Source organism: Catharus ustulatus, chromosome 20, assembly GCF_009819885.2.
Source record: "Catharus ustulatus isolate bCatUst1 chromosome 20, bCatUst1.pri.v2, whole genome shotgun sequence".
Taxonomy (NCBI): domain Eukaryota; kingdom Metazoa; phylum Chordata; class Aves; order Passeriformes; family Turdidae; genus Catharus; species Catharus ustulatus.
The window spans coordinates 6,258,414-6,272,378 of NC_046240.1; the positions used below are offsets into that span (position 1 = coordinate 6,258,414).

General features: G+C 48.0%; 1 protein-coding gene across 1 annotated transcript; it reads left to right on the forward strand.

The window, feature by feature from the left end:
* The first annotated feature begins 6,539 nt into the window (after positions 1–6,539).
* On the forward strand, positions 6,540–11,175 carry WFIKKN2 (WAP, follistatin/kazal, immunoglobulin, kunitz and netrin domain containing 2). The gene is made up of 2 exons (XM_033076932.1): positions 6,540–7,080; positions 9,180–11,175. Exons 1-2 carry the CDS (start codon positions 6,880–6,882, stop codon positions 10,689–10,691), a joined length of 1,713 nt encoding a protein of 570 aa, XP_032932823.1. The 5' UTR covers positions 6,540–6,879; the 3' UTR covers positions 10,692–11,175.
* Positions 11,176–13,965: the final 2,790 nt, after the last annotated feature.

Sequence of the window (13,965 nt, forward strand, 5' to 3'; positions counted from 1 at the left end):
AAAATTAGCTTGTTTATAGTGAAGTTTTGGATACCAAACCCTCAGAGGAGCTGTGGAACTTCCAGGCTGTCTGGAGAAGCCAACATTCATTGCCTGATGAAAAGCCCAGTCACTGGGAGTTGCTCTGCATTGCCTGGAGAGACTCCCAGCCACAAGGAGGGTTCCAAACTTCCACAGATTCAAGGGTTTGGTAAAGTCTCACAATGGAGCACAAAATCATGCAAATCTGCAGCAGTTTAATCTCACCTCACAAACTCTCCTCCACTGAAAGGTTCATAATTTTTCTGAAAAATATCAGCCCCAACTGACAAAGAGATAGTTCCTTCATGCTGAAGTCACAGGGAATTAAGGCTTGGGTTAAATTAAGTTAGTACAGCAGGTTAAAACCTTCCTGTTTATATAAATTGGATCACATCACCAACAAAAGCAATGTGACTTTTCTATATCAAACCTGCATTTTGAGAAGGAAATGGTGCCCATGGGGTTGGAAGCAGGGTCTTGGGACTCCAACCTTTCGTGGCTGTTGCTGATACTCAGCAAGTGATTTCCTCCCAGCTTTAAATTCCTGAAAGGAAATAAGAGAGGTTAAACTAGGGTCATTTGCAGACTGAAGTGAATCTGTGCAGTAGGTTCAGTAATATTCATTAGCTCCATACAGGGTAACTGAACTAACTTACATGTCTGGAGAAACACCACCAGCTCTGGTGAAAGATGTGCTGAGCACTCACCTCATTTTATCCTGAGCTTTGATTCAAACCGAGCTGGAACCAAGCAGAACAACTGGAAGTCATAAAGAACAACAACAAATATACCAGTTAAATCCCGAGGATTTTATGCCATGGCTCACACAGCCCTAGCAGTGCTGCAAGCCATGGCAACATCTCCATATGCACACCACAGGTTTGGTGCCAGTTCCCTAAAGTGCTGTTATTCAAGCTTGCCATAAAACTAAGTATGAACTCCTAAAACCTGCAACAAAACAAGGTGCTCAAGGCTCTGTGTGTCCATGGTATCTGTATTTGCCATGTTCAGCAGGTGACAGTCTGTACACCAGGTAGCTGAGAGGGCCTGACACAGAAAGTGCTGGCCCTGCACTGATGCCACTGTGGCTGTGATTGCTGTTTCTTGGTATTCCAGATTGCATTACAGACCTCAGATTTCCTTAACTCAAAGCTTAATTGATGGAGCAGGTCTTGCTCAGCATTGACAGTGACAGAGAACAGAGCTGGAAGGGACTTTAGGAAGTGATTTAGATCATCCTGCTCTAAGGCAGGATGAACCCATTCCAAATGTTTCATCTTTGCAATCTTGACAATCCGAAGATACCAACATGACCTCTCCAAATTATCTATGGGATATCTTAGGCTTTGTCTCTGAAACAGAGACAGAAAGAGATGGGCTGGTGAAAGACAAGCTTCTGAGCTCAGCTTTTCCCCATATCTCACTGATAATGGATATCTCCTTGATTATCTTCCATTGTATCCTTGGTGCCTCTTGCTGTGCTGTTTCAGACAGAATAAACCAAACAATAATGAACCATCATCTAGCTGGCAATTGCTTCCTGCCCAGCTTACGTTAGCAGAGAAACAGAAAGCAAATGATGATTAGTCGTATGTCTGCACTCAAAGATAAAACCCCTGAGCAGAAGCCATCTGCTGAGGCATAAAATAATAATTCTAGCACTAGCCCTGTCTGAGTGCAGTGCCATCAGCTCATCTCAACACAATGCAACACAGGCCTAATGCTGAGTTCTAGCAGGTGGCCCATAACCCTGTAATAAACTCCCTGACATTATTGATTTTCCCCCCCAAACTGAGCCCTTTTGTCTAACCACATTAACTCCTGCTTACCAAGCAGCTGCACGTGAGGCAGCCTGCACATCAACAGCAGCTCCTTTGGGTGAGCAATCACCATGCCAAATGTGCCTACTGAGCCTTCTCTGCTCTCTGGGATCTGCTCAGATATCTTATTTCAGAAATCAAAACAGCACTTGTTAGTTCTGGGTGCTCACAGGGATATTTCTATCTTAACTTGGGGAAAACTGAAATATGCCTCTGCTGCTAATTCTGCATATGAAGAGAGCTGAAATAGGACCCAGACAGGCTGCTCCCACTGTACACCTTCAGCCCAAATCTGCCTGGCCCATATGCATGTGTCCCAAAGCATGTGGTCAGCACAGCAGCCTTTGCCTGTGCTTTGATGTTCAGAGGTGCATCTCATGCTGCCAAAAATCCTCCTCGCTCAGCCAGCCATCCAGCCAGCACGAGACGTGTGGTCTTCTGAGGGCTGTGGAAAGGCATCCAAGCTCGGATCCCTGGCCATCCCCTGAACCTGCTGAGGTTCTGGATATCACTCAAAGGGGATGGTTTGACTCTTTGCAGTCCAAAGTAAGATAAAGCTGAGGTTCCAAGGCATTATCTTTCTCTGTGGAAGCAATCTTCCTGCTTGAGACAAGCAGTTGGCAGCCGTGCACCAAAATGGATCTGGCAGTGACGTTCCCTTTCAAATGTCTGGCTATCAGCTTTAAGTGCAGCAAGCTTTACATACAGCCTGGAACTTCATTACTGTCTAAATGAAACAGTGTTTTTTAGAATACAGGCATCATATTTTCAGCTGTGCATGGACAAGGAGCTGCCTAGAGAGGTGCATGGTGATGGTGGGGCTGAAGAAGAGCATGTCTTTAGAGCTGCCTGCATGACCAGGGTCACTGATTTGGGTGTCCCATTTGGAAGAAGGGGCTGATTGATGCTGTGGATACCAAACCAGGGTCACTGACCAGGGGTCCTGTGGGCAGGGCAGATTTGGGTGTCCCATTTGGAAGAAGGGGCTGATTGATGCTGTGGGCAGTGCAGGGAGTTGGCACCAGGCCCTGCTGTCACCAGCTGTCTTGTGAGAGGAGGAGGAGGGCAACCTCAAGGACCAGACAGTCTTTGCTTTATGCTGCCCTCAGAGGCAGAGCAGGTCCAGCATCCACCCTTCACCCCTGGCCTTAATCTGCAGCGTGTGCTGGGGACATCCATGGCAGCTCCGCTCAGCCAGGAGCCCTCTGGTAGGGTCTGATGCCTCAGGCAGCAAAGTGCCACCGGCAGAGATGAGTCACAGGCTGTCTGGAGAGGGGGTGGCTCCTGTTTGTGTTGGCAAACCCGGCTGCCAGTGGCAGCGGGCCCAGGGAGCACGAGAGGCTGGGGCTGGAAGGGCCCCTGTGCTGAGGAAGAGATCAATGGGAGTTGGAGTTCTGACATAGTGGGGTGATGGTTCCTGCCAAGAGCCGTCCACAATAAAACCAGCAAATCAATCCACCCTCCACTGAGTAACTCCAGATGAGGACTGCTGGCTTAGTAAATCTGATCAACAGTTTGCTGCTCCTTTAGCAGTGGCTTAAGGAAAAATACCCAAATAAAATTATACTTTTTCTGAGCACCAGAGAATCCTGTTTCTGTCCTCAGTTCAAAGGTGCCACACCACACACTGGGTCAACACTTGGCATAGAAGACGACGGCAGGAAAAAGGACAAAAAAATTATAATTTACAAAAAACCCAACAAAAGTTAAGCCAGTTCTAGATTAACAATTCTAGATCTTGGGCACCCTAGGAGGGCTTTTCAGGACGGGGGCTGGTCACACACCAATGTGTCCACTGCTGGGAACAGACCCAGGATGTTGGTTTGTGCCATCAGAGCTCAGGTTTGTCCATCTGAGATCCAGAGTTCATCTCAGTTCCTCATCCAGCAGACTCATTCCAGCATCTTGAGCAGAAAGGGTATTTTGGGGTAGTAATAGTGGTGCTTCTAAGGCTTGGTCTCGTTTGGGAAGACCTTTATGACATCAGTATCTGATGTGGCTGAGATAAGATAAGCCATAAAATCAGCTTTCATAATGGATTTGTTCATAGCAGTGGAGGATGGGGATTATTTTATTGCTTATATTAAAGAAAAAATGCACAGTGCTTTGTACACAAGGAGGAACAGAAAAACTGGACTGGGAGACCTCAACAGAGACCCCAGTTCACAACTGTGCATTAACTGGTCATGTTCTGGAGTGTCCAGTCAGATCCACTGAGGTCACTGGAGTTAAATTAACTTAAACCAGGCAAGTGAGCAGCCCTCAGTGAAACCCAGAAGACAGTGAGTTCATTAGTCAGAGCTTGCTGCCCATGCTGGGACACTCAGGATCCCCCCTGTCCTTGAGCCAGCCTGTAGAGTGGTTTCCCTCCTGGATGTGCTGCTCAGGCTGGGTAACAGCATCTCTGCGATGTCCTGGCAGGAATGGGGCAGCTGTCGAGGGTTGTTTGGAGCCTTCACTGCTTCCCCTGCCCTCCAGAGCTGTCTGCCCACATTCACAGGGAGATTTATGGCAATGTTTTCCTCTCTCCTGGCTGAGCTCAAGTGGCCAAAGGGCTGATCCAGCAACATGATCTCTCAGAGATGAAAGCAGAAAATTGCAATGAGACTTACCTGTCACTGGAGAATATCCCTGTGGATAGAGAAGGACAGCAAAGCAGAAGGCTGCACTGTCTGTCTGATGCAAACCAGTATCTGATTTCTCAGAGCCCCACTCTGCTCCTCCACAGCTGAAATGTGCCTCTGGGTAAGGGATCCCTGGTTAGGGACAGTTAAAAATAAGATAGTGCTGTTTTTTCCTGTTTGGAACAGAGTTCCACCTACGGTGGCCCACATTAGTGTGTCTCACTCACCAAAGCTGGCCAGGACGGGGCTGTCTGGCACCAGGAGAGGAGATGGGGGCTGTAAGATCCAGGTATGGGGGTAAAACAGCCATAAAACATTAAAGCTGGCAGGGGAAAATCATATCCATGGGTACTCTGTGGCAATGCCATGGATTGAGGGAAAACTCCCTGCATGTGCAGTGGCTGTTGAGGTGAACAAGGCAGCTTCCCCAGCACTCCTCAAGACCCACATACAGCTGCTTTCAAAGCTTATCTGTAGTCAGTCTTACAATATAAAGTGTCTTTGTTTAGGCAACAGAGCCTCTCATACATGTGATTTTGTTGTTAATAGAGCTGTAAGAATTTTAAGTACCTTTTGGGAATGTGTCATTTTTGGTTGGCTTTTTTAGGCATCACAGGGTGCTGCATTTGTCTTTGTAAACAAGTATTGAATAAAACATTTAGCGCACAGCCGCACTTTGTACAAGTGTCATGCAGGTTTCTAAAGTTTCAGAGTGAATAAATCAACTGCAAACTGCTGCCTGGCAGTTGACTTCGCTCCTTATAAATAGCTAATTTGGACAACTTCGCTCTGCACGTCCCATGAAATTCAAATACTGTGCATATGGTTAATGCAGGCACACAAATCAGAGCTGCAACAGCCCCTTTTATAAGCCTGGGTTGCTACAGAAATGCCACAGCCCGGGGCAGGTCGGCTCCCTTTGTCCCGGAGGTGATCCCGGGGAACACCAGCAGGTCACTGTGCTCTGCTGCCCCAGGGGACGAGCAGGAGCCCCATGGTGACCCAGTTCACTGCTGGTTGTACTGGTTTGCAGCCATCATCGCTCAGGGGACAATCAGGTCCAAACTCAGCCATGAAAAACAACCCAGGATTTATAAACACAGTGGAAAAAAAAAAGTTAGGGCTGACTCTGGCTGGCTTTGCAGCTCTCAGCACTGGGCACGGGGTGGATGCTCACCCTTCCCTCCCAGCTGCTGGTCCAGCCCTGCAGAGCCTCCAGGTGTGATGCAAACTTACCCCAACCTCCCAGGAGGCTCTGAGCAATGTGCAGGATCCACCCAAGCTAGCCCAAAACTCAGCCCAGAGGCCCCAATCCTGGAAGGTGCTGAGCCACCCGGATTCTGCCACTCATCTCTGGATTTTGGCACGTGTTCAGCACGAGCAGGATCAGCCCCTTGCTGTAATAATCAGGGAATGAGGAACTCAGCTTGACTGAGTTTCCCTCCCAGCCCCCAATGCAAAAATGCTGTACATTCCTTTATGCAGGTTTCCATAGAGTTTAACTTCTACTATTTTTTTGTTGTTGCTGTTAAAGGGGTCAGCAATGCACTGTACAATGGGATCTGGCTGTCAGGAAATATGGAGGAATTCAGGGACACTTTTAACATCTTCCTGGTGGGACTGGAAGGCAGCATTAAACTTAACATCATGGAAATCTCCCAACCAAAGAGAAGAAAAAAGCCCGGAGGAGCCCTGGGAGAAGTTACGAAGACATTCTGCTTTGTTGATCCTAAGTTTAAACAAGTTATTTCTTCCCTACTTCCTTTGTTAAAATACTATATTCTGGCTTTAATTGCTTCAATCCTATTATTTGTTCCTTTTAGCAAGTGATTGTGTAGCCCCTTGCCGTGGGGAAATCCCCTGACTGCGGGTCCGTGTTACTTAGACAAGTCCCCTTTCAGAAGTAAATGCCATTCTTAGCATAGGGAAGTACTTTAGGTCTAAAGGGGTTAAGAAGGCCTCCCTGCATTCAGAAACATGCAGGGGTCCCACCATGCCAGTTCCAGCCTTTTGAACTCTTTCCAGCTTTTTTTTCTTGCAACAAATCTGTCTGACTGCCACCAGGACATAGGAAGCGTGTGCCTGTCAAAGAAATCAAGTTTACTTTTTCTGACTTGTTAACAGAGGCAGGGTATAAATAGACCTAACTCTGCTCGCACAAGTAGCGTTTCTCTTAAAATAAGGGGGTGAACTTCCTAGGACCTTTAATCCAATGAGGTCCAGACCAAACTGCACTATCGACAGAGGCAGCAGAGGAGCTTGCTGAAATTTTTACTGAAGTCAGGTGCATCTGGGTTCCTCAAAAACTTAAGGCTTACCACAAAAAAAAAAAAGAAAAAAAAAAAAAAGCAACCCCAAGCAAACAAGAACTACTTCCAGCTCAGACACTGCCACTGCCCTGGAGAAGTTCTGAGATGTTGTTGGTGCTGCTCACTCGGTGGATGTGGATCTTGCTGGGGAAGAGCAGTGTCCTCTTGCTTCTGGAGGTCTCTCTGAAGGGGAGAGCCCTACCTCCAATCCGCTACTCGCACGCTGGGATATGCCCCAATGACATGAACCCCAACCTGTGGGTCGACGCGCAGAGCACTTGCAAGAGGGAGTGCGAGGCTGACCTGGTGAGTGATGCACATCTCTGTGTCTCTGCTCTCGGGGGGTCGGGGGGAACCTTCTGCCCCAGCTGAGGGGCGCTGGCACCAGGCAGGACCCAATGCAGACAGCAAATGTATAGAGTTGGAGTGACCTAAATAACCAGAAAAGGTTTGATGGGTTATCAGTTAGGAGGGGAGGTGTGTGCCAGCTGTCACTTTTGCTGGTGTGGGTATAGCGCTTCCTCTGTTTGATCCTTTTCCTTGTTTTCATGTCAAAAGAAACGTCTGAATTTGATACTCCAGAACTCAGCATGCCCTGGGGCCAGTCTGTAGTATTTATCTTTGTTGGGGCCATCATCAATGTTTTATGTTCCTGAGAGGAATCCTGTATGAAATAGTTTAATTTAACACGTAAATCATCAGCTTTTGCTGCATTTGAAGCACAAAGCTTGCTTGGGGTGCAGAACAGGGCATGGCTAAAATGACCAGGCAGATGTTCTGTGGGATGCTCCCAGCTCAAAACCTGTTTAGGTTACCACTATAAAATTCATTTTTCAACCTGTCAGCACTGCCAGCTCAAGCTGGCAACTGAAAATACCTGCTTGTCCTACCTCTTACATCATGTCCCATGACAATGCTTCTGCAGCCCAAACCTGGCTGACAGGAATATTTACTGTGCTGAAAAAAAGTGTTTGGGTTTGTGCTCTGTATGTTGTTTCTGCAATGCTAAAAAGGAGGAAAAAAACAGACAAAAAATTCTGGCTATAAGTAAACAAAGACATTTGCTCAGATGGATCCCATGTGTTAGGAATGAAGGTGCTCTTTCTACTTTTGCCATTCCCAAATAAGCTACCTCTGTTCCAACTACCAGGTGCAGCAATGAACACTAAAACACTTTCAAAACCCCAGCAGCAGCAGATGATGATGTTTTAATAATTGAGTGGTCAAAACCTGAAAGCCAAAAGCCACTGGCTGCAAATTTTCCTTTTGCCTAGTGGCAGCACAGAGTCCTGGGACTTTGGATGGAGTGAGAGTACTGCAGGCAACCAAGGGCTCTGCCAAGCCACACTCCTTGACCCCAGCTGAAAACCTCCCCAATCCTGGCTTCTAGCTTTGCTTCTGAAACCTAGTAATGTGCAGCTGGAAATGGGGAAGGAGTTTTGCTATTAGGTCATCTTTTTCCCAATAAGGAAAGGATACGGGACTCAGGAGAAGCTGTTTAGCTTGGTAGCTTAAAACCATTTTGTTCTCACTTATGGAGAAAGCTGATGGATTTTAGGGGGCTTGTAGAGATTTAACTCATGGTGGAAGTGTGACCTGTTGGGCACATGGTAGCAGTTTTCCTGGTCCTTTGAAGTAATCCATAACCACCCTGCAACCCTGCTCACACGTATCAAATACCTTTTCTGCTCAGAAGATGAAAATTCTGCTAAAATTAACCACAATTTAGAGCTGACTGTAGCCGAGGCGGGGTGTAATAAATCACTAGAAGAGAGATGCTGCTCTTGAAAATAGGACTAAAATAGGACAGAGAAGCCATAATGAGCTGTTTGGGGTTTGTTTTTCTAAATACCATAGAAAAATTATTTTTGGAGCACATATTGCCTTACTTTTGAGATATTCTATTATTTCTTCTACAATGTGAACAATTACAAATCCTTGGCAGTTTCACCTCCAAGAGCCGGCTGTTAGTCCCAGGGAATTCAAATAATACTTTACATACTTCTGTGGAAAATAAGAAGGATTACTGCCTACAGCCATATGATAAGACTTTCCATCTGCTCTTTTTTTCTCAGGGCTTGTCTTCAGGCATATTAGAGAGTGTGGAAGGGGGGACTTGGTTCATAGTCAAGCAGTCCATGTGACTCTGGGGTAGAGACTTATGAGGAGGTTTGTGTTTAAGAAACAGAAATACATTTTCCTTTCCAAGAATCTTCTCCTTCAGCGCTTCAGAACCCCCTGGGAAACGCTGAGGGATGTCTCTCCTCACTGACAGCAGGGGCACTGAGTTTCAGACCACAGATATCTGTGGCAGAGCTGAGTTTCTGGCCTCTCTGCTTGCCCAGTCTCCAAAAAGGCCTTTTCTCTGTTCCCAGTAATGATCAGGGTGATTTCCTTCCCCACAGGAGTGCGAGACCTTTGAGAAGTGTTGCCCCAATGTCTGCGGAACCAAGAGCTGCGTGGCCGCTCGCTACATGGACATCAAGGGCAAGAAGGGGCCTGTGGGGATGCCCAAAGAGGCAACCTGTGACCGCTTCATGTGCATCCAGCAAGGCTCAGAGTGCGACATCTGGGACGGGCAGCCCGTCTGCAAGTGCAAGGACAGGTGTGAGAAGGAGCCAAGCTTCACCTGTGCCTCTGACGGGCTCACCTACTACAATAAGTGCTACATGGATGCTGAGGCCTGCATCAAAGGCATTACTCTGAACGTGGTCACCTGCAGGTACCATCTCACCTGGCCAAACACCAGCCCCATCCCCCCAGAAACAACAGCTCGCCCCACCACCGCCTACTCTGAGACAACAGTGGTTGATATCCTGCCCCCCGCGCTGGTGAACAACCCCGTCCATCAGTCTGTCTACGTGGGAGAGACCGTCAGCTTCCTCTGTGATGTCACTGGGAGACCCAAGCCAGAAATCACGTGGGAGAAGCAGGTGGATGGGAAGGACAAAGTCATCATGAAGCCAAACCACGTCAGAGGGAACGTCGTGGTCACCAACATCGCCCAGCTGGTCATCTACAACACGCAGCTGCAGGACGCAGGAATCTACACCTGCACTGCCCAGAACAGTGGTGGCCTCCTGCGGGCAGATTTCCCTTTGTCAGTCATCAGAGGAGAGCCCACATCCAAGGAAGCTTCCCAGAACAAAACACATTTTCCGACCGACGAGTGCCTGAAGCAGCCGGACAGCGAAGACTGTGGGGAGGAGCAGACCCGCTGGTACTATGACGCCAAGAAAAACAACTGCTTTACTTTCATCTACGGGAACTGCAACAGCAACCTCAACCACTTTGAGACCTACGAGAGTTGCATGCTAACGTGCATGAACGGCCCCATCAACATCTGCAACCTGCCAGCCCTTCAAGGCCACTGCAAGGCCTACGAGCCCAGGTGGGCCTACAACAGCCTGACAAAGCAGTGCCAGTCCTTCATCTACGGCGGCTGCGGGGGCAACGAGAACAACTTTGAGAGCCGGGAGGCCTGCGAGGAGATGTGTCCCTTCCCCAAGAACACGCACTGCAAGGCCTGCAAACCCCGCCAGAAGCTGGTGACCAGCTTCTGCAAAAGCGACTTTGTCATCCTGGGCCGCATCACGGAGCTGACCGAAGACCAAGACTCGGGGCACGCCCTGGTGACGGTGGAGGAGATTCTCAAGGATGAAAAAATGGGATTAAAATTCCTGGGGAAGGAACCACTAGAAATCACGCTTTTGAACATGGATTGGAGCTGCCCATGTCCCAACATGACCACAGTGGATGGCCAGCTCATCATCATGGGGGATGTCCACAATGGCATGGCCGTGCTACAGCCAGACAGCTTTGTGGGCACCTCCAGCGTCCGGCGCGTGCGCAAGCTCCGCGAGGTCATCCACAAGAAAACTTGTGAGCTTTTGAAAGAGTTCCTGGGATTGCATTAACCCCCCTCACACCTGTGAGCTGCCCTGATCTGTGTGTTAGTAGGGCTAACAAGTGATAGGCTAGTGCCAAACTAAACACGCTGTTTGAAGATACACTGTAGGAATTATGCAGAACCCCTATTTTAATCCATTAATGATGCTTAGCAACAACATAGTTTGGTCTTTGGCAGGCATGTAAACCAGCAGCAAAAGGCCATTAATCTTGCATTGAAATCAATTTGTCCATATAGGAGTGCCATTTAACTAGGTGACTCACTTCAGCAATTATAAAATTTTTATCTAGCTTCCATCATATATGACAGAATTCATAGCATTTGTTTGGGTAGTTGGTACACAGCTAAGAAATATATAATGTCAATTTAATCTGTCTCATTTTCAGTCTGGTTTGTTTTCAGACACATGCTTGGCTTCTTATAGCAGCACTAATATTTCAAGAGAAAAGCCTGTAAATTATTGTCTGCATTTACAATTGTGCACATTTAACCAACCTATGTATTATGAGTTTGCTTCTTTTAATTGCAATTTTCCTTTTTTTTTTCTTTTTAAAAATCTAATTTTTAAATGGCAACTACTACCTATCTTGCAATCCTTACTGGAGGAGAAACTCCCTTGATCCTATGCCCAGGACAACAGGTCCCTGTAAAAGCTCAAGGCACAATCTCACTCTGAAATGACATTTCTGTCACCAGAACAAGGTCAGCAAACACTCTTGTTCCCTATTTAAGTTTCAATCAATATATTGTCTATCACAAAAAGTCCAAGCCAGAAGGACAGCAGTGTGCTGCCAGCTGTCTTGCTTTTGAAAAGCCTTTACACCTGAGCATACACAGCCATTTATTGCTTATTTTCAGTAGCAATCCTGCTTTTACAGATGAGAGAGCAAAGTAAGAGGAGTCAGAACAAAATTCAACCTAGGAAAGTGCAATGCACAGTCTGCAAACTGCATGAGGCAGACACAAAGCTCCCAAATCTGAACTGCACAAACACAAGCAGACAAAGACTTTGAAGGCTTTTATCAGTGTCACCCTTTTAGAGCCTTTTTAGAGTCTTTCAAACCTCAGAATACACTTTCCATCAGGCCACTGTATATAGGTGTATGAATGAATTCCCTAAGCCAGCCAGCGTGGGCTGTGGGTGGGAGCAGGTGAGTACACATAGGATCAATCATTTTAACATTTGTGTGTCCAAAAAGTGTAACATTTGCCTATACAAAATCCTTAAATAAAGAACAGGCTGATCCTGCAAACATCCTGCCTTGCTGAGGACCGTGATTGCAGGGAAGAGGGGCGAGCATGGCACGGTGAGCCTTGTCCCTGCTCCCTGTTCCATGGGCTCAGGCAAGTGAGTGTGGCCGAGCTCAGGGCTTGCTGCCCTGCACAAAGAGCCAGTTCAGGACTGGAGCAGTGTCAAGACATGTCTGGGTGAGAAGAAGGAAGGGAGGAAGGGAGGCAGGAAGGTGCAGGCAGTGCTGCCCCATGGTGCCATCTAACGGGCTCGCTGCGGGGTGGCCGAGGCTGGCATGGGCACACACATGCTGCTGCAGGCCTGAGTTGGGGCTGGGAAGGAGATTAAACAGGCAGATGTTGGACATCTGCACACCCCAAAGTCTGTGCATGTGGCAGTTGCAGGGAGGAAAACTCACAGTGAGAGAAACAGCATCGTGGATGTGAGTCCAGCTCTGCCTCCTCTGATTCCACAGTGCACCAGCAGTCAAGCCACAGGTAGAGACCGCTGCAGGATGGAAAACTGGGCTCCTCTCCCAATGGTTTGGGGTATTTCTGAAATGTTCCTGAAACAGGAATGGATCTAAATCTCCAGTTATTAGGATAATTTCACAAGAAGTTGCATGGGAGGGAGAGAGAGGAGTCTGAACCAGGCTTTGCTGACCAAGAAAATACCTGCTGAGTTTTTTGTTGTACCTTTCCTAAGTGTATGTGAAAAAAACCCTCCAAATAAAGGCCCATAATGTTTGTGTATGTTCCTGTGGAGACCATTTTCTGCAGAGGGGAGATGCTGGCCCTGCTGCCCTCTGAAGCAGCCAGCATGTCCACTGGATCATCCCTGGCTGTGGCAGCCACCACTGGCCATGGCTCATCTGCCACTTTTTGAGCAACCTGTAAGAAGTAGCTTGTTCTTGCCATACTAACACAAAGGGTTTGGAAGATGAAGGTCTAATAAAGACAGGGTTTGTATGGCTCCTTTTTTCCTAAAGTTCGGGGATTTTGCAAGTGTGGGAGTGTTGAAGTGACTCGGGAGTGTTGGAATGATTCAGGAGACATGGAGCTGGTTGTTCAGAAGAGCTGGGATTCAAATGTAGCTGGGAGCAGAAAGCAGAAGATTCATTGCTTCTCCAGCCAGCACAGTGCTGAAGCCTTGGCTCTAAAGTGCTTTTTTGGCTTTCCCTCCTGTGAATCCCCTGGGAAGGCAGCTTAAGACATGCGGTGTGCAAGTGCTGAGGCACCGGGAGCCAGGGCTGTGGGAGGTGTTGCCACCCCCCTTGGGGCACACAGGTCTGGTGTGCGAGGTTCTCCTGCACAGGGGACCCTGGGGGACACTCTGGGTCAGTTTTCCAATGTGGTGGGATGAGATGGACACTGAACAGACCAGCCCAACTCTCTAACACAGCACAGCCACTCTCCTGTAGCTTCTGCCCAAACCTGCAGACATGACTGGGTCCTGTGAGCCCCTGGCTGTGCCCCACTGCACAGAACCACCACAGGTACCCTGAGGCAGAAGGAGCAGTGCCACAGGCATCCCTCACCTCCTCACCAGGAAAAAAAAAACATTCCTGGTAGTGCTGAGAGCACCACACCTCCCCATGGCATGGGACTGACCCCAACCCCAAGCCTCTCCACCTTCTGACCTTGAAGAATTCAGCTCTCTATTCAAAGCTAATACTTTAGTTCAGCCTCTTATTAAACCCTTAAGAAGCCTAAAATTCGAGCCTGACCAGTCCAGCAGCCCAGGGATGCTGCTGCATGGGGCCAGTGCTGGAGGATGTTGCTCCACCTTTCAGGACTAATGGGCATGTGCTTGTGGCTCCTCACCAGGAAATCCCTCTTGTGTTTGTTGCTCATGAGCTCAGGTTGCATCCTGCTCTGTGGGGTCCTAAGCTGGAAGGAAATGCCAGTATTTAAAGTTTATATAAAATGTATAAGAAGAGAGAGATAAAGGGAAAAACCTCCTTGAGTCCTTTTCCTGCATGGCTGTGGGCTCAGAAGGGGAGCACAAATGCCTGTGTGAGGCTGGGGGATTGATGCCACCTCCAAAGCCA

What these genes read in the sequence shown, in the direction of transcription:
- WFIKKN2 (XM_033076932.1), top strand. Translation starts at nt 6,880, where the DNA reads ATGTTGTTGGTGCTGCTCACTCGGTGGATGTGGATCTTGCTGGGGAAG. An exon ending in GGGAGTGCGAGGCTGACCTG is followed by an intron (nt 7,081 to 9,179) that starts GTGAGTGATGCA and finishes CCTTCCCCACAG; the next exon opens with GAGTGCGAGACCTTTGAGAA.